We start from the raw sequence: 23,808 nt of genomic DNA, 5'->3' as shown, positions 1-23,808 counted from the left end.
GCCTCTCACTGAACCCAGAGCTCACAGATTAGGCAAGGCTGGGCAGCCTCCAAGCTCCAGGGATCCTCCTGTCTCTACCCTTCCTCCAAACCCTGGAGGAGGTGTACACCACTGCACCAGATTTCCTCACATGGGTGTTGGGTTATCAGGCTTGGCAGCAAGCAACTTTACCTGCTGAAACCTCTTGTCTGCCCTTGGCTTGAACTTTTTATTGTTGTTTTTGGAAACCCAGTTTCTCTGTAGTTTTGGAGACTGTTCTGGAACGTGACCAGTAGACCAGGCTGACCTTGAACTCACAGAGATTTGCCTGTCTCTGCCTCGAGAGTGCTGGGATTAAAGGCATCCACCAGCACCAGCACCAGCACCAGCACCAGCACCACTACCACCACCACCACCCTGCAGCCTACACTTTTAAATATCCAGGTTGGTCCTTCCCTGGGCCCCATCCACTTCCTCTGTGAGACATACACAGGCTGCAGACATGGTGTTATTTTATTTTCCAGTTCAAAGCTACTATCATGGGTCTTCAGAGTTATACAAATGACAGTTACAAAAAAATAAAAGACCGAGACACCCCGAGTGAATGAGATGCACGGTGTTGGGGAATTGGTAGAATGGGGTGTCTGGGAAGGGCCCCCCTGAGGTTTACTCCAGGGTTCCCAGGAGGGACACACCTGGCTTTCTCCCACCCCAGGAGCCCCGAGGTGTCAGGAAGACATGGAGCACCAATCACAGGGCCAGGGCTGGAGGTGGGCAGGCAGGGAGGGAGGTAGGGAGGAAGGAAGGGAGCCCACTGGGGAGGCCAGGTGTCAGTGTCTTCCCCCAAGACCACTCACAGCTACAACCAGCCAGGCAAGTTTTGCCCAGGGGCCCTTTCAACAGTAACATTTCCTCTAAAAACAAAAAAAATACTGATTTGGTCATTTTTCTGCTTCCAGTCAGGCCAGGGTAAAAAGGAAAGAGATGGGGGCAAGGCCCATCCCCCAACCCCAGAATGTGCAGGGGCGACCTGGCAGTGCCACCCAAAGACCACTCTCCAGCCATGATACAGGAAAAAAACAAAAACCAAAAACTTGTGGGCAAACCAGGCTGCACCTGGCTTCAGTCCCACCAAAAGGCTTGCCTCCAGGTGCTGGGGCCAGATAGTCAAAGAGGTGTGATCTCCAGGGGGAGGGATTCCAGTTACAAGCTCAGGGGCGGGGTAATTCCCTCACACCCGCCCCCCTTCTCCTAGGCCACTTCCTGGGGAAATAAGGCTCAGAGTTGTCTGAGGTCAGAAGATAGGTGCCAGCATGCCCCATGGCAAAGAAGGGACCCAAAGTCCCTCCCAGGGACAGTCTGCAGCCGCTGACCCATGGGGAGCAGAGAGTTAGGGGTAAGGGGTCCACAGAGGGCAAACAGGCAAGGGCACCGTTTTCTCTTGGGTTTCCAGTTTGAAAGGCAAGGGGCTTGCCACCTGCTGCAGGGCCACGTGGCGAGTTAGGATAGCAGGAGGGACTGGATGAGTGGCCCGCAGAGGGCAGGTGGCCCTAGTACTCCCAGAGTGAGGCGGGGTCGATGGTCTCCGCACAGGCCTTCAGGACCCCAGCGTGGTCCCCCTTCAGGTAGCGGCCACCCACCTTGATGGCCACCTTATTGTAATCACAGAATTCAAGGAAGAAATCCACAGGGGTATCGCTGCTGCTGGTGACCGAGGAATCACTGCCCACTGTCCAGTACTTGCCCGTGGAGTCTGGGGAGGAAGACTACATGTCAAGCTGTGTTCCCACCCCACACCCATTCCTGAAAGGGTTAATATCCCCTCCCACAGTCAACTTCCAGAATTGAGTGGGGTCAGTTAGACGTGGGAACAGTCCTGTAATCCTAATACTCAAGAAACTGAGGCAGGAGGATTATCTAGAATTCAAGGACATCCTGGGAAATTTACTGACACCCCATCTCAACCTAAAAAAAATATAAGAGGACTAGGGCCTGGGCATGGTGGCATATACCTTTAACCCCAACATCTGAGAGGCAGAAGCAGGTATATCTGACTTTAAGAGCAGCCTAGTCTTCAAAGCAAGTTCTAGGATAGCTAGGAACACATAGTGAGACCTTGTCTCAAAAAAAAAAAAAAAAAAGAGGGGTGTAGATCAGCAGCAGAGCCCTGCCTAGAATCCCCCAGTGAGGGGCTGGGGTGTGGCTCAGTGGTAGAGCCCCTGCCTAGAATCCCCCAGTGAGGGGCTGGGTGTGGCTGAGTTCAGTCCTCATCACTATAAAGAAAGGAGTGGGCTTTGCCTTACCAAGGCCATACACACACATCTTACACCTCAGGACCGTTGGGAGTCCTCTCATCCTAGTCTTGGTCCCACAGCCAAGGTATCATATCCTTATCTTCTATCTTCTCCTTTTATCCTTTCTTTTCTTTTTTAGATAATTTTCCTGCCTCAGATTCAGGTTATAGCCATGCACCACCATCCCCAGCCGCTTCCCACCTTCTCCATCTGCCTAGGATAGGCTGGGAAAGTTCTCTCTACAGACAAAAGGGGAAGCAGCTACCCCAGTGGCCACCGGACACCCATCCCCTGATGACCCTGAATGGCTGTAAGCATCCCCACCCAGAGAACCTGCCTTTGATGTTGTAGGCGCCATCATTGAATTCCAGCTGGAAGACATCGTAGCTGGAGCGGTTGGCATCCAGGGTGCCCGTGACCTTGCGGCAGCCGATGAACCCGTGCTCCCCACGGAACACGATAATGGGGCGGTTAATCAGCTTCATGAGGAAGAGTTCAGAGTCCCCTGTCACAGGGAAAGGGACCATTGAGTTTATAGCAACAGGGATGGGCCAGCCAGGGTGTGCCTCAGAGAAGGACATCAAGAAGCTAAGGGTTAACCGTGCCAACCTAAGGAGCTGCCTGCACACAGAGAGAGAGGTTCAGGTGGGGCTGGTGACTGACCACAGGGTGACTGTCCCTCTAAGACACTAAGGAAACAGGCTTGGGTGCACGCCCCCATGTGGCTACCTGCTGTCTCCACTGAGGCGGCCAGCTGACCATTTTTCTTGGCAGTCACAAACTTGCCATTGGATGCTCTTAGAGTGATGCGACGGTCACACCACTCAATGTCAAAGTAGCAGCTAGCGTTCCTGGGGAAGAGGAGAGGGGTTGGCAACACGGGGGTCAAGTGAGCTGCCCAGTCCCAGGAGAATGATTCGGGGGTGGGGTGTCACTCACTTGGTGGATGCAGTGGATTGTACCCCTCCAGTTGATGTCAACGTCCAGTACTTGCCCGTGTGGGTGCGGAAGGCACACTTTCTCGTGTCACGGTCAATCTCCAGCTGGAAGGTCTCCTGATCAGTCTCTTCATCTTGATTGGCCGACAGGTCCATTCCTGCAGAGGGAGACCCCGGCCAATGAGGCCACTGTTATCTCACCGCACTCAAGGTGCCACAGGGCAGTGGGCTTCCTCAAGTGGGGCTCTGATCCCTCAGATGGTATCCTGGCAGTGGGCACTTGCGCAGATACTAAATTCAGATCCCTAGAAACCACATAAAAGCCGGGCATGGCAGTAGAGCTGAAAATCCCAATACAGGAAAGTCAATGACTTAGCTAAATCACCGATCTCTAGGCCACTGAGAGATCCCTTTTTTTTCTTTTGTTTTTGGTTTTTCAAGACAGGGTTTCTCTGTGTGGAACTTGCTTTATAGACCAGGCTGGCCTTGAACTGAAGAGATCCGCCTGCCCCTGGCTCCCAAGTGCTAGGATTAAAGGCATGCGCCACCACATTTGGCTGAAATTCCAGTGTCAAGTACAGAGTGGACAGTCAGGAGACAGAGCTAGATCTTTGTGAGTCTGAGGCCAGTCTGGTCCACAAAGTGAGGTCTAAGACATCCAGAGCTACATAGTAAGACCCCAGCTCAAAAAAAAGTGTGTAAACTGGATGGTGGTGGTGCACACCTTTGATCCCAGCACTCAAGAGGCAAAGGCAGGTGGATCTCTGTGAGTTCAAGGCCAGCCTGGTCTACAGAGCGAGTTCCGGGACAGGCTCCAAAGCTACAGAGAAACTCTGTCTCAGAAAAAACAAAAGGTGTGTAGAATGACAGATAACAACATAGCTGATGTTGACCTCTGACCTCCATGTTAGGGGCACACACATATATAATGAAAATCAGAGGTACCAGTCCTCAGAAGACTGAGTCAGGCCAGCCAGGGATATATAAAACACACTCTCTCCCTCCCTCCCTCTCTTTCTCTCTCTTTCAATATATATATATATATATTTCTTTAATCTCTAGCACCCTAAAAGACAAAAAGGAAGTAAGTCTTCAAACTTCAAAACGAACCACCCACAAAGTTGTTCTAAAGCCAAGCAATAGAACTTTTCTGGGGCCCGGGATTGGGTTCTAAAGATTGGTTCCAGTCAGGCAATGCGGCTGTTATGTAAGGATCGGCCTGGTTTTGTAGGTACAGATGGGGGCGTTTCCGGATAAGTCGCCCCAGTGTTGGGAATTTGCTTTAAATACAACCAAAACCATCGAACAAACACACAGATGGAGCCAGTTCTGCAGAATGTCACATTGCGGGGTGCTGGTAAAAGGGGGCTCACTACCCACTTCTCAAAGAGGGGATCTGTGAAAGTAAAAGAATATAAAGTATGAGCTATGCCTGGCAACCCACGCCTATCATCGCAGCACTCAGCAGGCTGAGGTTAGCCTCAGCTACGAGTGAGACCCTATCTCAAAACATAAGATAGAGCTGTGGCTATAATTCAGTTGGTAGAGTGCTTGCCTAACATGCACCAAGTCCTGGGGTCCACCCCCAGAACTGCATAAAGGATCAGAAGTTCAAGGCTAGCTTGAGCTACACCACAGGGACCCCACCCCCAGCGCGCTCCAACACACAAAGGGTTGCAGGCCCTTTGAAGTAAAAACACCTGCCACTGAGCCTAACAACCTGAGTGTGATACTGGGACCAACACGGCAGAAGGAGAACGGACTCTGTCTGACATCTAAATGTATATCATAGCATGTGGACCACCACCTAAAGACTGGAACCAATCTTTAGAACCCAATCCCGGGCCCCAGAAAAGTTCTATTGCTATTTGTATACAAAACTAATAATATATGCTTTTGGGGGGGGGTGTTTTTTGAGACAGGGTTTTTCTGTGTATCTTTGGAGCCTGTCCTGGAACTCACAGAGATCCACCTGCTCTGCCTCCCAAGTGCTGGGATTAAACGTATGGGCCACCACTCAGCCAAATGCATTTTTTTTTAAAAAAGAAGATGGGTGTGGTGGTACATGCCTTTATCCCTAGTACTCAGGAGGCAGAGGTGAATCTCTATCAGTTTGAGGTCACCCTAGTCTATGTAATGAGTTCTAAGCCAGGGCTATATATAAAATAAACAGAGAGGGGATTGGGAATATAGCTCTGTAGTAAAGTGCTTGCCTAGCATGGTGGAAAGCCCAGCACTCCATCCCCAGCACCACACACTCTCAAAAGGGAGAAAGATGAAGTCATACTCTATCCCTGCCCCCACCAGCCACAGACACTGAAGCTTACCCTACCATCTCCCTGCTGGTGGACATGGCCACCCAAAAAGGTTGTTGGGCCTCCCCTTTCCTCTCTGTTTTATTGATTTCTTTTCTTTTTTGGTTTTTTCAAGACAGGGTTTCTCTTTGTAACAGTTCTGGATCTCCTGGAACTCACTCTGTAGACCAGGCTGGCCTCGAACTCACAGTGATCCGAGTGTCTCGGCCTCCTGATTGCTGGGATTAAAGGCCTGTGCCACCACTGCTCGGCTAATTTTCTTTAATTAAAAGACATATATATTTCTTGCTGGACAGTGGTGGCTCATGCCTTTAATCCCAGCAGTTGGGAGGCAGAGGCAGGTGGATCTCTGTGAGCTTGAGGCCAGTCTGGTCTACAGAGTGAGTTCCAGGACAGTCAAAGCTATTACACAGAGAAACCCTGTCTAGAAAAAAAAAAAAAAAAAGGAAAAGACTTGTATTTTATATGTATGTTTTGCCTGTCTGTGTGGATATGAACCACATGTGGGCCTGGTGTCCTCTGAGGCCAGATCTCCTAGAACTGGGTTACACATGGCTGTGAGCCACCATGTAAGCGCTGGTCCTCTGTAAGAACAAGTGTTGTAGAGCCGGGTGGTGGTGGTACACACCTTTCATCCCAGCACTCAGGAGGCAGAGGCAGGTGGACCTGAGTTAGAGACTAGTCTGGTCTAGAGTTCCAGGACAGCCAGGGTTTTCTCACACAGAGATACCCTATCTCAAAAAAAAAAAAAAAACAAAAGAACAAACATCCTACAGCATTGAGCCATCTCTCCATCGTTCCCTCTTTTTTGGTTTGGTTTTGTTTGAGGCAGGGTTTCACTGTCTATCCCAGGCTAGCCTTGAAGTCAAGAGATCCACCTGCCTCTGCCTTCTGAGTGCTGGAATTACAGGTGTGTGCCCCAAGGCTTTCTGACTTCTTGCTAAATTCCCGTGTTACATGACCCCATTGAGCCCAAGTAAGGTGCTGCTCCTAGGACCTGCTCTGCACACTGGCTTTGCCTCCACCTGGAAGCGGGATCGTGGGTCCTAACAAGACAAACTGAGGCATTTCTAAAAATGCCCTCAGCCAGGTCACAATGTACACTGCCAGGTTTAAAGATTGTCTTTAAGTGTCCTAATGAAGCAGGGACCAAGTAGGAGAAGGCAGATGCCCCCCACTTTACCCTTGCCCCTAGGAACCCATTCCTGGTCGACATCCCATCCAAGGGTGAGCCAGTGCCATCCTGTCAACAGTGTCTCTATCTGTGCTGTGCAATGGGGACCCTTACCTCACAAAGTAAATGAGGTTTCGAGGTGGCATGGCCTTGACTCAAGGTTACCCAACAAAACCAAGGGGTTTCTTGGGGATAGACAAATGCTTGGCCATGTCTTATCCCTCACTTCTAGATCAGCAGACATGGCTTCGATGGTGGGTCACCCAATATCCTAACCCAGTCCCTCCACTGAAGCATGGGAGAGGGTGAGAAGGCCCTCCCAGGCTAGGCAGCCACCCCAAAGCCACAGCTCTGGGCTGGAGTCTGCTCAACTGCCCACCTTCTCAAGCAGAAACTGGCTCTCCTGCCCAGGGCCACAACAGGGACTGCTAAACATTGAGAAGACAGCTGGCCGCATGAATGTGGGGTGCTTCCCACTGCCCCCTCTGCCTGCCTATAATTGGGCTGCCATGTGCAGAGAAAGCTGGGTCAGCACAGCCCACTGAGAGAATAGCCACATCTAGGGCCAACAAGGGCAAGGAATCCCATTCACTTAATACATGCCCAGAGGGTAATGGGACAGCCAGGACAACCCAGCACTGGGACCTAAGTGGGTAAAAGCCCGTGTCACCAAGCCTCCAGAGTCCCATCTCCAGGGCCCAACTGGTTGAAAGAAAAAACTGATTCCCACCAGACCAAGTTCCATGTGTGTGTTGTAGCCTATATACACACCCACATACAAATAATTGATGAAGGTAATTAGAGTAAAATTTTATTTTGAAAAAGAGAAAGAAAAGCCAACATTGGGAATGTGACTCAGTAACAGCATTTGCCTAGATGGGGGGAGAAGTGGGGGGGGCTGAGGGTGTGGTCATCGGTGGAGCACCTGCCTGTCATGCACAAGGCCTCAGGTTTGACCAGCACTTTCCCACAATAAAAGCAAATCACACCTTTACTCCCAGCACACAGGAGTCAGAGGCAGGCGAATCTCTGAGTTCTTCGAGGCCAGCCTGGTCTATAGAGCAAGTTCCAGGATAGATAAGGCTACACAGACAAACCCTGTCTCAGGAAAAAGAAAAGAAAAGCCCCTCCCAACCACCCCAGCAGCAAAATGCTGCTCCAAGATAGGCAAGCAAGAGGGGGCTGGAAGCCAATCAGAAGTGATGGCCCACAACTCTCAACCCAGCATTCTGGGGATGGAGGCAGGAGGATGGAGACTTGAAAGCCAGATGGACAAGACAAAAACCAAAGCTAAGGTGGGTGAGGTAAAGGCGGCTGAAATGTTGGCTTCCCAGCATGCAAGCTATCCCTGTACAAGGGAGAGGCACGGGCTCAAGAAGTTGTGGGCACAGAGTTCCAGGCGGGGCAGTACCGAGGACAATACACCAATAGTCAGCCTTGCAGTAATTTCTGAGAAATGAGACCATTCAGACTGAGGACAAAAAGAACCTCATCCAGGCCACCATCCGGATCTCATCTCCAGGTACAAAGGGGCTGTTGCAGCCAAGCTTTGTTTAAAGGCCTAAGAGGCCAGTGAGGCACCAAATATGGACTCTAGACACCTTTGGTGAATGCCTTCGCCTCTCTGTGCCTCAGTCTCCCTACCCTGCCAAAAAAGATCATCTCTGCTGGGACCCTGAAAGGATGTGAGGGTCTGTTGCCTAGGAGATGCAGAGGTCTCCGCCCTCAGCAGGAAGGGTGGGGAAAGTCAGTCCCCTTGCAGAATGGCCGCTTCAAGGCCCAGCCCAGGGGGAAAGACCCCACTTGGCCTTGGAATCACATTGGAGCTGCGTTGCTATGGTAACAGAATTTCTGTGGGATTTTTTTTCAACAGTGCAGCACAGAAAACCTGAGTCACAGGCTCCAGGAGCCCACAGGAGGGGGCGTGGTTATCTTCCAGCTTCACAGGCTTTGGTGACTCAGAGGGTCCCCCAACCCTCACCCGCCTCCTGAGCTCAGCAGCTTGCCAGATTCTCTTGCCTTATTCTAAATAAGCATCCTCCACAACCCATCTGATTTAGGAAGGGGGTTCAGCTTAGAATCCTCCAGGACTTCACTTCACCCCCCAGAGTCCACTCAGGGCTCAAAACTATGCCAATCCTGTCAAGAATTCGGGACCCTTAGACATCCCACAAAGCCCAGCCAGCCACCCCAGAAATGATGGGGACAAGACCCTTCTAAAGCATGCTGGGGCAGGGGGTAAGAACCCAACATGTGAACCAGGTTGGGCAGTGTGGGAAGATACAGCACAGGGTCTCCTTGAGCCAGCAAGGGCTTGTGAGGATCAGAAGACTCTCCCCCTATCCTGTTCACTCCTCTCATGCGATCTACACCTTCCAGGACCCAGGAATCTGTTTTACAGATGGGGAAACTGAGGCCGGGGAGCAGGAAGCAACTTGGCAGGGATGATTCACAGCCCCAAATTGCGCCTTCCCTCCCCCTATTCCTGGCTAGGAGTTCCGAAGCCCAGCCCCGCCTCCCTGCCACGCAGGCCTGCCCAAAATGGCCTCCCCGGCACACCCACCCAGCAGCTCACCTCAAAAAAGCCAGGGAGTTGGCTGACATGAGAATGAGACTCAGACCCCCAATATGAGGGCAGAAGAGGTCTAACCATGACTCCAAGTTCCCTTCAGATCCAATTTCTACCTCTTCCTGCCTCATCAGCGTGAATCATGTACAATCATGACACACTCAGGGGAGTACCTGCCCAGGCTCGCAAAACTCTAGCTCCTTCCTGGCCCCAAGGGTCTAAGTCACCTGTTTCAGCCTAACATTCCCCAGGGCAGCAAGCCTTGGACACAGCTCAGTAGACAGCCAGTCTCTCTGCCAGGGAGTCCCTGGCATCTGCAGGGTTCCCTCCAGTCCCAAATCCCAGCCAGTCTTCCTCCCGGATATCCAGGGTTTTCTCTCTGCACCTCCCTGCCTCAGGGCCTTTGCACTGACTGTGCCCTCCGCCTGCAAGACCAGTCCATATACTTGATGCCTGCGGAATTTCTTCTATTCACTCTCCGGGGGCAGCTCAGAAGAGACCCCTGACCTTGATAATCTAGTACCCTGGTCCTGTACCCCCAATCATTTGCTGTACATTCCAGTCTTGTTCCCAAGAGACATTTACTATCTCTTATATCTCCGTGTTTGTTAAACAGGTGGGAACTCTGACCCTTCATCCAGCAATGTGAAACTGTGAAACAAGAGAAGCTGACATGCATTGGAGTGTGTGTGTGTGTGTGTGTGTGTGTGTGTGTGTGTGTGTGTGTGTGTGTAAAATGAGAGAACATTCTGGAATCAAATACACTCAATTCAGCATGTTGCTGATTTACTGTGTAACCTAAAGCAAATGGCTGCTGCACCTTTCTGAGGGTTAATTCAGCCAAACTCTGGGAGGCCCCACCCAGAGCTTGGGCCTCTGCATTGGGGGAGGGAGGTCTTCCTCGCCACAGGCTCCCATTCAGCTATCTCCAAATCCTGGGGTCCAGTTTCCCATCCAAGGCAGCGAGATCTCACAAGCCCCTGCCAGCAGGCAGCAAAGACCCTTTGGCAAAGAAGTAAGGGGTATGCCAGAAAGGAGGCGCCTACTTGTGGCACGCCCATGCGGGTCGGAAATGGCCTGCCAGCCTGCTGGAGGCCCTGGATGGGGACAGATCCAGTTGCAAACGATTGTTCCCAGTTAGGGGCCTTGGGGACCGGTTCACTCGAGGGTAGAGGCTTCTAGACACTCGCAGGGCCGAGTGCCGGACCGCGAGGCGTGCACCAGAGGGCAGGGAGGGTACCTGGCGCGCAGCCACCAGGGCCACGCCACCCGCCAGCCGGGGTGCGAAGAAGACCCAGGCGGCTGCACTCCGAGCCTCCACACCACAGTACCCAGGGCCGGGGACGACGCCTAGGGGGTTGGGGGTGGCTCCTCCGCAGAGGGACCCGCCCAAGACGATCCCCTCCCCCAGCTCCACCGCATCTGGTTTTCCCATCTGCAGAGCCCTAGCAGGACAAAGGGGACGAGGGAGGGCCCAGACGAGGCGACCCGCCCCCCTGCTCACAAAGGCCGCGGCCCGGAGCGCCAGGCCTAGGCGAGGGGAGGCGGGGTGGGGGAGGGGCGGCCCCGGCGGACATCCCCCCCTCCCCCGTAGCAGGGCCGACCCCGCCCCGCACACCCCGCCGGGATCAAAAGCCCCGCCAAACCTCCATCTCGCCAGGAAAGGCGGGAGGAGCAGGGGTGACCATCTCCTGGCCCTCCAGCCAAAGGCCCGAGGAACAGGAGGAAGGGTGCAGGAGGAAATGGACAAGGGTGAACCCTTCCTTCCCAAGACCTGGGGCAGCCTATCCTAGAGGATCAGCCCACAACCAGATTGGGAAGAGGGAACAGAGAAGATCTAAACTAGGTCTAGGGAGACCCACGCCCCCAGCCAGGGGTGGGGGAGGTGGACAACGTTGCTTTAGGATATGCTAGGCCGCACCCCACGTCACCTCCTCCGGGCAGAAGTGCACATCCTGGACAGGGGGAGGTAGCACACGGCCTTTAATCCCAGCACTCAAGACACAGAGGCAGAAGGATTTCTGTGAGTTCGAGGCCAGCCTGGTCTACAGAGCGAGTTCCAGGACGGTCAGGGCTACACAGTGATACCCAGTCTTTCTAAAACACAAGCCCACCTCCCTCTAGGCGAGGCATAAAGGCCTGTGTGCCTAACGGGAGCGCATGGGGGAGGGGGATCGGGAAGCAGAAGGATGCCCGAGTTGGGAGGATGCTTTTGTGCACTTTATCAGGACCCAAAAGGGGGACATGTCCCCAACTCACCCTGGCGCGTGGACACGTTCCTCTCGTTGGCCGCCTGCAGCACCACCTGAGCGCAGCTCTGTTCCAGGGCGAAGAGCTCATCTTTACCCACCTTGGTGGCCTTGCCAGCCTTGAGGGTGCCACTGGGCCCGGACGGGGCCAGGTAGCGACCTTCGCAATCGCGAAAGGCCACCTTGCCGGAGCGGAACTCGAGAGTGTAGCCCGTGGCTGGCTCGGGCCGCGCCACTAGGCGCCCGTCGTGGCGCAGGAAGCGGTGGTCCGACGTCTGCACGCTGTAGCGCTGGTCCTGGAAGGCCAAGGTGATAAGCGAGTCGACGCCCCAAGGCACGTCGCGATCCACCGCGATCTCGTCGGCCGGACGCGCGCTCAGATGCGCGTAGCGCTTGCGGGTGACGCTGTAGATGTTGACCTGTGGGTGCATGGCGATGTGCACGCTCCATTTCTCTGCCGGCGACACGCTCTGCGCGAAGCACGACAGGCGGTCCTCGGTGCCGCCGAAGTAGCGCCGGTGCGCCTCGGACTGCAGCGACCAGCGGCCGTCGTCGTGCGCCACGACGATGAAGCGGCAGTCGGCGCTGGGCACCTCGCGCTCGCAGGTCACGTTGCCGTCCTTGTCGGCGGCCAGGTAGCGGCCCAGGTGGCTGCGCAGACACACAGCCGCACTGCCCGCCTCATCGGGAGGCTGCTCCAGCGTCCAGATCTGCTTCTTCTTCAAGCTACTAGCGGACGCGTTCACCTTGAAGCCGAACGCCTCGGCTGTCAGGTACTTGTTGCCGCAGCTGATGAGCCCGAACTGGATCTGCACCGCCTCGGCTGTGCCGTTGGCGGTCATGGTGGCGGAGGGCGGCCCAGTGGCCCCGGGAGCTTGGGTGGCTGCGCCCGACCTCCTTTGTTCAGCAGCACAGCTTAGCCCGCTGCAGCGCTCCACAAAGCCAGACCGGCGGCGCCCTGGGTTTTATATGCGGGTGACGTCACTTTGTTAGGCCACGCCCCTGTCCGTCCTGCCAGGGGAGGGGGCTCTGCAGTGCGCGCCGGGGCCTCTGCGCTTCTCCTGAGGGTTTTTCTGGGTTTTAAGACAGGCTCTCACTCTGTAGCCCGGACTGGCCTTGAAGTCGCTGTATAGCTCAGACTGGACTCGAACTCTTAGCAATTCTGCCTCTGGCTCGTGCTGGTTGGCTAGTCCAATTAACTGCCCCTCCACTAGCGTCCTCTTCAGTATTTGGATGATCCCCAACTTTCTCCTGCTCTCTGGGGCTCCCCTGGAGCACCCCACCCCCAAACCTAGCAGATGGGAAGGATCAGCCAGGTTTAAGGTAATGATACGCTCCGGATGGAGGGAGGGGTCCAGGGAGCACCAGGAAGTAGCTTTAGCGCTGTTCCTTGAAGAGGCCAGAGACACCGGAAGACACAGGCTGGAAACAGAGGATCCTGGGGTAGAACAGAGGTTGGACTCAGCAAGGAGCATACAGAGCTCTACCCGCCCGCCTCAGGGTTTCTCAGGGCCTGTTCTATTCCAGGACCAGTGTAGAGTACAGCCACCCTGTGGCACAAGTCAGTGACCAGCATTCCCACTCTGGTGATGCTAAAACCCTGGGCTGCTGGTCGACCAGGAAGCCGGGTAGGTAAGGCAGAGATTGCAGTCTGTTTACGAGGAAGATCCAAAAAACAGGACAACTGGCTGGCATGGCACAGCCCCAGTGTGATTCTGACTGCACCCCCTCTGATTCCAGACCAGAGGGGCATTCCCACCAAACACCACCTCCCACCACCCACCACCCCATGTAAGAACACTTCCCTTTGAGTTTCTGGAAGACTGAAACTTCTAGGACATTCCCCACATGCCAGGCAGGCCCCTGGAATGCTGGCTCTACCACAGGCTGCCCACAAGATCTGAGCCCTCTGGCCCTGCCCAGCCACAGGCTGACCAGTCCTTAGGGTGATCTGTGTCCAAACAGATCCCTGTCCCAGGCAGTTCCTTCTAGGGACTATCAAAGAAGAAGGGTAGAGAAGCCCCTAGCAATCCTTGCTGGGAAATCCCTTAGAGGTCATGGAAAAGGTCACCAAGAACTAGGTCAATGCCCAGCCACCCTCTCTGGCCGTGTGACTTTGGACAGATTACTTAGACTCTCTGAGCTTTCCCTTTTCTGTAGTAAATATATATATTCTTGGGTACAGTGACTTATACATGTAATCCCAGAACTTGAGAGACAGAGGCAGGAGGATTGCTACAAGTTCAAGGCCAGCCTTGGGGAAGCAAGTCAGAAGACTGAAAGCAGTAACACCCAAAACTCTATACTGAGGGGTGCCTGGGATCTAGTACTCTGTTCAAACCTGTTTAACCCAGGAGCATCTCGGGCAGACTTGGACAAGTTAGCCTCATTACACATCAGGCAGTTAAGCCAATGTCTGATATGTGTCAGGGCTCCATAAATGCTAGCTATTGATTAGTCATTTACCATCAGGTCAGGACATGGGTGCATTCACCATCAGTCCCAAGCTTTAGGCTCAGGTTGTGGGGGATGGCTGGGTGTGGGGTGCAAACCTGTAACCTTAGCACATCAGAGGATCAGGAACCAGGATCAGCAGTAAAAGGTCATCGTAGGCTACATATGGAACTCCAGGCCAGCGTGAACTATATGAAACTTTGCCTCAAAAACCCAAAGTGGGGGGCTGGAGAGATGGCTCAGCAGTTAAAAGCACTGGCTGCTTTTCCAGCGGACCTAGATTCAACTCCCAGCACCCACATGGCTGCTCTCAACTGACTGTAACTCCATCTCCAGGGGTTATGACACTGTCACATCAATGCACGTAAAAATAAAATTAAATAAAAATTTAAAAAAGATTAATTAAAAAAAAAGTTGGGAGCTAGAGCAAAGGCTCTGAGGACAAAAGTATTCTGAATTCAGTCTCCAGGACCCTCCTGGTAGAAGGAGAAAACCAACTCCCTCAAGTTGTCCTCTGACTTTACCCCCTTGCACTGTGCTACACAAATGCCCCCCCCCATACATACATTCAGGCACACACAGGTAAGTGGAAAAAACTGGCCTGGGGAAATGCCTCAATAGGCAGAGTTCAGATTGTGCAAGCATAAGAATAAAGTTCAGGCCTGACTGGGTGTTGGTGGCGCACACCTTTAGCCCCAGCACTCGGGAGGCAGAGGCAGGCGGATCTCTGTGAGTTTAAGACCAGCCTGGGCCAAAAGAGCTAGTTCCAAGACAGCCTCCAAAGCTACACAGAGAAACCCTGTCTCGAAACCTGCCCCCCCCCAAAAAAAAGAATCTTAATAAGATGGAGGAACCAGCAAGATGTCTCTGCAGGTAAAGGTCTTTGTCTCCAAGCCTGAAGACCTAAATTGGCTCCTTAAGACCCATATACTGAAAGAAAAGAACTGACTTCTATAATTTGTCTTCTGCCCTCCACGCATTCAGTGCCCACAGACATTCACACACAAAAAAATAAAAATAAGGTGGAGAGCAATTGAGAAAGACCAACATCAACATCTGGTCTGCACTCACATGCACACGCTTGCTTGCATGCACGCTCACATACACTTGCGCACACACATGCACAGATGTACAAGCACACACACACACACACACACACACACACACACACACACACAATCAGAGTGGGAAGGAGACCACAGAGAGGATCCTTGGGTTTCCCCTTAGGGCAAGGCAGGTCCTGCACTCAGAATAGTGGCTTAAATGTTGGGGGAAATCCATCTGGCCCTGGATGAGGTCATCTGTGGAGAATTGAGGTTCATTTCAGCAGAACCAAAGCCTTAATTGTCATCATTTCATGTGCCATCCCTGGGAACAGACAATACATCTACAGCTGCATAGTTCAAATATAAATGAGGAAACAACTTTTCACCGCCCCATTCCCACCCCACCCTCTCCACCACCAGGTACAGATCCTTGCTTGTGTTTTTCTTTAAATGAGACAAGCAAACATGAATGTATATTCAACTCCTCTGATAATTTCATTTGTTTTGTGATATTTTCAATGAAAGCCATGGCCTTTTGCATGTTAGGTGAGCAGTCTGTTACTGAGCCACACCCCAGCCCCTCACTGGGGGACTCTAGGCAGCTGCCCTACCACTGAGTCACACCCCAGCCCCTCACTGGGGGATTCTAGGCAGGTGCTCTACCACTGATCCACACCCCAGCCCCTCACTGGGGGATTCTAGGTGATCACTCTGCAGCTGAGTTACCACCTTATGTTGTTTTGTTTCTTTGATTTTGGTTTCATGAGAAAGACTCTTATATAGCCTAAGATGTATACCAACTCCTGATCCCCAGCTATGTGGTCATTTGCTATTTGTTTTGTCTTTTCTCATCTCCTCCTCCTCTTTCTCTTCCTCCTCTTCTATTTTTTTTTCTTTTTTTGAGACAGAGTTTTGCTATGTAGCCTCAGATGGCCCCAAACTCACAGACCAAAGGTATGTGCCACCATGCCTGGCCATACCTGTTTTTTTCCTTGGGTTCCAGGGATGGGATTCAGGTTCTTGTGTTTGTAATGTAAGCACTTACTGTCCCTTCAGCCCCACTTTTACTTTACATGTCTTACTACATATTCTTTGTTAAAAATAGTAGCTTCCACCTGGATAGTGGTGGCTCAGGCCTTTAATCCCAGCACTCAGGAGACTGAGGCAGGCAGATCTCCGCGAGCTCACGGCCAGCCTGATCTACAGAGCAAGTTCCAAGACAGGCTCCAAAGCTACACAGAGAAACCTGGTCTCAGGAGAAAAAAAAAGTCTCTTCGTCATTCCTTTTCAATACAACATAATATTCAGTTGCATACAGTTAGCTTATGTGAACCAGACCGCCCTAACAGTTAACCCTTTAATACTAATCCCAATGTTTTTCACTTTTCTTTGCCTGGATCTGTAACACACACACACACACAGAGGCACACACACATGAGACCAGTTATATGTTTTCAGATTGATTGCCTCTGCCTCTGGTGACAGGGAGGCCCCTTTAAGCTCTCTCTGAGCTATTGTTGGTGATACATAAGCATTTGCTCTAGCTTCGGTGAAGGCTTGGGGGCGAGTTCTCCCAGGTTAGCTCCTGGGGCAGAGGATGGATGTCCTTGTGAACTGAGAATTCCGCAGTTTTGGCTGGATCTTGTAACCACTGAGCTTTGTGCAGGGGCTGTTATTATTGTTGTTGCTGCTGTCTCCCTGTTGTAGGCAAATTCAGTAAGAGTCACACTGAGCTCTGTCCTGCTCTATGCCCACCTTCCTAAGTGTCCCTGACCCTGGCACCTGTGTCCTGCAAGGGATGAGCTAGCCCTGTACACATCACGAGGTCTTCCCTTCAGCCCCACCTCAGGTCCCTCTGGGGAAAGATGGGGACATGGACACTGTGTCCCTGGGCCCCATGGGGAACCAAGTGCCACCTGATCCTTGCTAGGATGAGGGCACAGCACAAAACAGAAGCACTTAACAGAGTCGCTCCTGGCTGGATGCTGTGCCCTGCACTTGCTCCAGACAGGGATTAAGGCCACAGGGACAGGCTGCCCTGTTCCCTGACACCTACCTTGTACTTAATTCCCTGAGGGAGGATGCTTGGGAGGTCTGCAGAGTCCCCAAGATCCCTGCAAAGCAGGGACCCCCAGAGGCCCAGCAGTGACTCCCTGGGCTGCACAGCACCCATCTCCATGATGTCGCAGTATTTTTTTTCCTATGCTGATTCTTTGTGACAGAGCACATGTAGCCCAGTCTAGCCTCAAATTTACTATGTAGCTGAGGATGACCTTGAACTCCTGATCCTCCTGCCTCTACCTCCTGAGTGCTGAGATGGTAGGCATGCATCACCACACCCAGCTCCCTGTGGTTCCAGGCTGTAGTTTGAATGGCACCCCCTTACCACCTCAACTTTGCAGTCTCTCACCTCCTGGCTTTCCTGGAAATCTCATTCACACTTTCCCAGGAACTCGGGAACTGGAGGAGCAAGGCAGGGTCCAACCTTCCATGCTCTGGTAGTCGCAGAAGGCCTGGCCCTGAGAGGCTGTCAGCAGATCTGCTCAGTGGAGCTCCTCACAGCTGTGTGTGATCTTGTCCTAGCTGAACCTCAGTTTCCCTGGTCTCAATAGGACATCAGTGCTGGGCAGCTGTAGGGAAGTCGAGGCAGGAAGATTGCCACCTACCAAAAGAGACCTTTGCTCAAACAACCTCCCTCCCCCAAGCATGACAGCACAGACCTGAAATCCCAGCACCTGATAGGCACAAACAAGAAATTGAGACGTTGCAAGCAAGCCTTGACTACGTTGTGCATTGAAGGCCAGCCTTGGCTACATAAGACCCTATTTCAAAAGAGCAAATAATACAGCCAACGAGGTGGCCCAACAGGTAAAAGCTCTTGCTACCACCCACTGGGCGGTAGTGGTGCATGCCTTTAATCCCAGCACTCCGTGAGTTCAAGACCAGCCTAGTCTACAAAGCTAGTTCTAGGACAGGTTCCAAAGCTACACAGAGAAACCCTGTCTTGAAAAAAACAAACCAAAAAAAAAAAGCACTTGCCACCAGGCTTGATGACCTCAGTTCCTAGGACCCATATGGTAAAAGGAGAGAACTGATTCCCACAGGTTGTCCTCTGACCCCCACACACAGCACCATGGCACACATGCCCACACACAAATAAATAAGACTGTAAAAGAAAACATTGAATACAGCTAAGGATGTGGCTCAAATGTTAGTGAAATCCTGGGTTCTGCCTGAATTACCTCATAAACCAGGCAAGGCAGGGCAAATCTGTGACCCTAGCACTCAAGAGGTAGTGACAGGAGGGTCTGAAGTTCAAGACCATCCTCTGCTATGAATAGTGTTAAGGCTGGTGGGTCTACATGAAAGCCTTCTTCAGGTAGCTAATTAGATGAATAGATAGATAGATAGATAGATAGATAGATAGATAGATAGATACAGAGAGATAGGGATAGATATGGATGAATAGGTTGATTTTGATAAATGGTAGATAGATATAAATATATTGATAAATGATATAGATAGCTTGATAGATGATGATGATGAAGATAGATAAATAGATAGCTAGATAGATATGGATAGGCAGATAGAAAGAGGAGGTAGGGATAAATAGATATGGATAGGGCCGGGCACTAATCCCAGAACTCGGGAGGCAGAGGCAGGTGGATCTTTGTGAGTTCAAAGCTAGCCTTGTCTACAAAGCTACACAGAAAATCCCTGTCTCAAAAAATAATGTATATATACACGTATGAATAGGTAGACAGAGAGAGATTGATAGATGCTAGATATAGATAGACTAATAAATGATAGAGATAGATAGGTACCTGAACACACAGAGATCACTGTAGCTGGCTAGACAGCTCAGAATTAGCTTCCGTGCAAACCACACAGCCGTCTGTGGTTCAAGCCCTCAATAAAGGGGCAGCCTCGTGAACCAGAGGCCATGAATAGCTTCTTTGTGGCTCTGTGGTCACCTGCTCCGAGGGCCCCTCGAAGCAGCCTGGCACCACTGGCGCTACTTGCCTGTCAGAGTCTAGGAAGTGGGAGGGGCCAATGCTAGGACCACACTCCAGCCTGGATGAGTCCCCAGCTGGGCTTTGCCCCCAGGCCCTGAGCCACACCAGGCCTGCTGCCTTTGACCAGGAGGGCAGGCCAGGCTGTCACCTACCATTGCTTTGTCTCCATCAACACCCGAGATGCTCTTCGCCTTCAAGGAAACTGAACACAACAGGATCTGACCCACAGTTTTCTGGTCTGGTGGCTCTTAGAAAATATGGGTTTGGGGAGCTGTAAACATGGTTTGGCAGTTAAGGGTACTGTCTGCCCTTCCAGAGGTTCCAAGTTCAGTTTCCAGCACCCACACAGTGGCTCACAGTCTTCTGCAACTCCAGTTCTAGGGGATTCAATGCCTTCATCTGTCCTCCAAGGGTACCAGGAATGTATGTGACACACAGACATGCATGTGGGCAAAAAACCCATACACATAAAATAAGTTAAACAAAATCCGGTTTTGAGCTGGGCGTTGGCGGCTTACGCCTTTAATCCCAACACTCCTGAAGTAGAGGTAGGCAGATCTCTGTGAGTTCGAGGCCAGCCTGGTCTACAAGAGCTAGTTCCAGGACAGCCTCCAAAGCCACAGAGAAACCCTGTCTCAAAAAACCAAAAAAAAAAAAAAAAAAAAGTGGTTTTGTTTTTGTAATGTTTTTGCTTGCTGTGGTATGTGTGTGTGTGTGTGTGTGTGTGTGTGTGTGTGTGTGTGGACAGCACACCTTTGCACATGCATGTGGAGGTGGAGGCTGTAGGTCAGCCTTGAGTGTCCTTCCTTGGGACATCTGCTGGTGTTTATTTAGACAGGATGTCTCCCCAAAACCTAGAGCTCACAGATTAGACTAGACAGGCTAATGAACCCATAGATTCATTCACCTGCCTCTGCTTACCCAGGGCTGGGATTACAAGCACATCTACCCATACCCAGCCCCCAACACCCCAAGTCAGGGTTTCTCTGTGTAACCCTGGCTGGAACTCACTCTGGAGACCAGGCTGGCCTCAAATGCACAGAGATCTGCCTGCCTCTGCCTCTGGAGTGGGTGCACCACCACACTTGGCTTCATATCCAGCTTTTTTTACTTGAGATCTGGGGATAAAACACAGGTCCTCATAATTGCTCAGCAAGTATTTTGCTGGCTGTTTTCACAGCCCCTAGGTCTTTTTGAGACAGAATCTCATGTAACCCAAGTTGGCCTTAAACCTGTCTGCGATCACCCTCCTGCTTCAGCCTCCTGAGTGCTGGGATGATAGGGATGAGCCTATAGCTGACTTTCTTAGCAGAACTGAATAGACAAACTGTGACCTTCCTTCCACGTGGGTCCTAAAATGCCCCCATCTAAGGTAGGCACCGAACCTGCCCGGTGGCCCCAGTTAGAATCAGGAGACTGGGCCTGGAGAGATGGCTCAGAGGTTAAGAGCATTGACTGGCTGCTCTTCCAGAGGTCCTGAGTTCAATTCCCAGCAACCACATGGTGGCTCACAGCCATCTATCATAAGATCTGGTGCCCTCTTCTGGTGTGCAGGCAAATATGCAGACAGAACACTGTATATGGAATAAAAATAAGTAAATAAATTAAAAAAAAAATCAGGAGACTGTCCCAGCCAAGGGTGTGATCACCGTGAAAGTCCATATCAGCTGGATGTGTAGCACACACCTGTCATCCGAGTACTCAGGAGACTGAGGCAGGGGGACAGGAAGGAGGAAGCCAGCCAGAACCTGTCACCAGGCACTCCAAGAAGGGGTGGGGAAGAGGCTGGGTTAGTGGAGTGTTTACCAAGCATCTGGGAAACAAGCCTGGGGTTCCATTCCCAGCACTACATAAACCAGTAATGATGGCCAGGCAGTGGTGGCGCACGCCTTTAATCCCAGCACTCCGGAGACAGAGGCAGGCGGATCTCTGTGAGTTCAAGGCCAGCCTCTACAAGAGTTAGTCCCAGGATATCCAGAGCTACGCAGAGAAACCCTGTCTCAAAAAAACAAAAACAAAACAAAACAAGAAACCAACCAGGAATGATGCGGGCCTGTTGTCCCACCACTTGGAGTTCTAGGTCAAGGTCTTGGCTAGCCTGGACTACATGAGACCCTATCTTAAAAATAAATAAAGGGAGGGGGGCTGGAGAGGTGGCTCAGAGGTTAAGAGCCCTAGCTGTTTCTTCCAGAGGTCTTGAGTTCTATTCCCAAAAAGCACATGGTGGCTCACAACCATCTATGATGAGGATTGGTTCCCTCTTCTGGCATGTACATGCCAGAATACTGCATGAAAGGTTCAGGCATTAGGCTGGCCTGCCCCTGTTACCTGGTGGAACAGGCAGTACCCTGGTCAGCCCAAGGTTCCACGGGAACTAAGTCTGCACGCAGGTGCAGAGGACCCCTTTAAAAAGACAGATCCCTGCCCATTTACTCTTTCTCTTCCTCTCGGCTTCCTCTCTACTCTCTCTCTCACCTATGTTCTCTCTCTGTCTCTCTGTGGCAACCAGCCATGGTGGTCAGCCATTTACCCCTGTTCCTCTTCTTAGTCTCTCTACTCTGCCGGGCCTCATAATAAACTTATAGTCAACATGTCTCATGTCTCAGCATTTCTCTTTTCTTCTTTTTAAATAAAAGAATAACACTGTATACATAATAAATAAGTCTTAAGAGGAAGGAAGGAAGGAAGGAAGGAAGGAAGGAAGGAAGGAAGGAAGGAGGGAAGGAAGGAAGAAGCCAGGCAGTGGTAGAACACACCTTTAGTCCTAGCATTAGAGAGGCAGAGGCAGGCAGATCTCTGAGTGTAAGGCCAACCTGGTCTACAGACAGCTAGGGCAACATAGAGAAACTGTCTCAAAAAACCAAATATACATAGATAGGGGCCAAAGGGTGGAAGCAGCCTATAACCTATTCCTGAAATCTTTTTGCTTCATGTTTGTTTGAAACAGGGTCTATCTCAAGCTTGCTTCCAAGTCTTGATCCTCCTGCCTCCACCTCCCCAGTGTTAGCAGTGCAAGGTGTATTGCCATGTCCAGCATTTTGTTGTTGTCATTGCTTTTAAGATTTATTTCATTTTTTATTTTTATTTTTATTATTTTTTGTTTATTTTATTTTTATTTATGGTGTGTGTTTGTGTGTGTGCATGTGTGTGAGTGTAGGGGCCTCAGAAACCAGAAGAGGGTGTTGGTTGGAGCGCCTGGAACTGGAGTTACATATAGTTATGAGCCACCAAGTTGTGGATGCTAGGAATCAAACCTGGGCCCTCTACAAGAGTAGCAACCACTGAGACATCTTTCCCAGTCCTGCCAGCATTTTCGGGGGAAGTATGTAGACATAGGATCCCCCAATTAGCCCAGGCTGGCTTCAAATTATCAGCTATCCTCCTGCCTCAAGTTCTAAGATTGCAGGTGTGCCCCATCATGCACAATTTCTAAGTTACAGTTTCCGTGGGAGAAACCTGGGCTGGCCCCAGGAGCCAGCCTTGAGCCCAGCTCCCCTGGAGGAAGGACAAAACACCTGGCCATCCACCCTCCTCATCTGAGCCAGAACAGCTCAGGATCCAAGGTGAATTCTTTAAAATGAGACAATGGTGGCCAGTGCTTGGCAAGAGCCTGACTAATTAAGAGGGCATTAGTGTCATGGGCAGAGCCAGGCTCATGCCAAAATATCTCTGCCAGAAGAGGGGCCACTGGTTGATGCCAGGTCTTGGCCTTGCCTGCCTGGCAGTTACCCAAGCCTATCCCCTCAGAGACCTTCAGGGTTCCCCTTCTGGTGAGCTGGAGCCCATCTGTCCTTTGAAGTACCTGGACCTCAGACAACTCCCCCCTAAACTGGGGTGGCAAAGCCAGTTTCTAGAACCCTGCCTCATGGTTTTCCTAATCCAATAAACATTGAGCACTTGTCCCATGTTCAAGAGAGAAAAATAACCAGGCATGGTGGCACACACCTGTAATTCCAGCACCCTCATGCTGAGGCAGGAGAATTACGAAGAGTGAGGGTCTAAAGCTTCTCTATGCTTAAGAGTATTTCTGGCAGTGCAGTGGTGGTGCACACCTTTAATCCCACCTTTTATCTCCGAGTTTGAGCCCAACCTGGTCTACAGAGGGAGTTCCAGGACAGCAAGGACTACATGAAAAAAAACCTGTCTCGAAAAAAAAATAAAACAAAAAACAAACAAAAGCAGAACTGGTGGGTCTTGCAGAGGAGCCAAGCTCGGATCCCAGCTCCCACATCACAACCTCCTGTAACTGCAGATCCGGGAGACTTAAGACCCACCTGCTCTCCACAACCTGGTCGTCCTTTCTCAAGGCCTCCATGTGCAATTGCTGGAAGTCTGATCTCAGCCCAACCAGGCTGTGTCATCACCTGTGTTCACAGGAAAGTGCAGAGCAGGCAGGACAGCTGGGGTCCACCCTGGCAACTTCCCCGGGCTTCTAAGGGAACTCCCCTTTCTCCCTTGAGAGCTGAAATTGAGAAACAGAAAAGCCCAATTCTGTTGTCTAAACAGGAAGACAAGGGACTATAGCTAGAAACAAAAAAAGCCCCGGAATAGGGGATTCCCAGGATTGGGTAACTAGAATGTAGCCTAGAATAGTCTCTGTCTTTGTTATCCTCAGCAAATAGCTTTAAAGTCCTGGGATGACTTCCCAGATGCCAGACATCATATTTCCCTGACTATCTAAACCAGGCCCTTAAAAGTGTATATTTTATTTATTTATCATTTATTTTGTTTGGGTTTTTTGTGTGTGTATGTCGGAGGGTGGGATTTGAAACAG

General features: G+C 51.4%; 1 protein-coding gene across 3 annotated transcripts; it reads right to left on the bottom strand.

The window, feature by feature from the left end:
• Positions 1-469: 469 nt before the first annotated feature.
• Positions 470-23,519, bottom strand: Fscn1 (fascin actin-bundling protein 1). 3 transcript variants are annotated; one of them, XM_035444802.1, is made up of 7 exons: positions 23,309-23,519; positions 17,429-17,680; positions 11,529-12,956; positions 3,213-3,369; positions 3,003-3,124; positions 2,611-2,778; positions 470-1,732 (listed from the first exon to the last, which is right to left on the bottom strand). In XM_035444802.1, the coding sequence occupies exons 3-7, from the start codon at positions 12,358-12,360 to the stop codon at positions 1,530-1,532; spliced, it is 1,482 nt and encodes a 493-aa protein (XP_035300693.1). In that variant the 5' UTR covers positions 12,361-12,956; positions 17,429-17,680; positions 23,309-23,519; the 3' UTR covers positions 470-1,529. The 3 variants fall into 3 exon arrangements, with proteins under 3 accessions (XP_035300693.1, XP_035300695.1, XP_027269350.1); XM_035444804.1 differs by having other exon boundaries at positions 17,429-17,648; XM_027413549.2 differs by lacking the exon at positions 17,429-17,680.
• Positions 23,520-23,808: the final 289 nt, after the last annotated feature.

This window comes from Cricetulus griseus, chromosome 4 (genome assembly GCF_003668045.3).
Source record: "Cricetulus griseus strain 17A/GY chromosome 4, alternate assembly CriGri-PICRH-1.0, whole genome shotgun sequence".
Classification (NCBI taxonomy): Eukaryota; Metazoa; Chordata; class Mammalia; order Rodentia; family Cricetidae; genus Cricetulus; species Cricetulus griseus.
Note: the sequence above shows the minus strand (reverse complement) of the source record. Positions and strands in the feature narration are given on the sequence as shown.

Coding starts and splice junctions, on each gene's coding strand:
- Fscn1 (XM_035444802.1), bottom strand. CDS start 12,360: ATGACCGCCAACGGCACAGCCGAGGCGGTGCAGATCCAGTTCGGGCTC. Junction 3,370..11,528: donor GAACGTGTCCACGCGCCAGG/GTGAGTTGGGGA, acceptor CTCCCTCTGCAG/GAATGGACCTGTCGGCCAAT. Junction 3,125..3,212: donor CAATCCACTGCATCCACCAA/GTGAGTGACACC, acceptor CCTCTTCCCCAG/GAACGCTAGCTGCTACTTTG.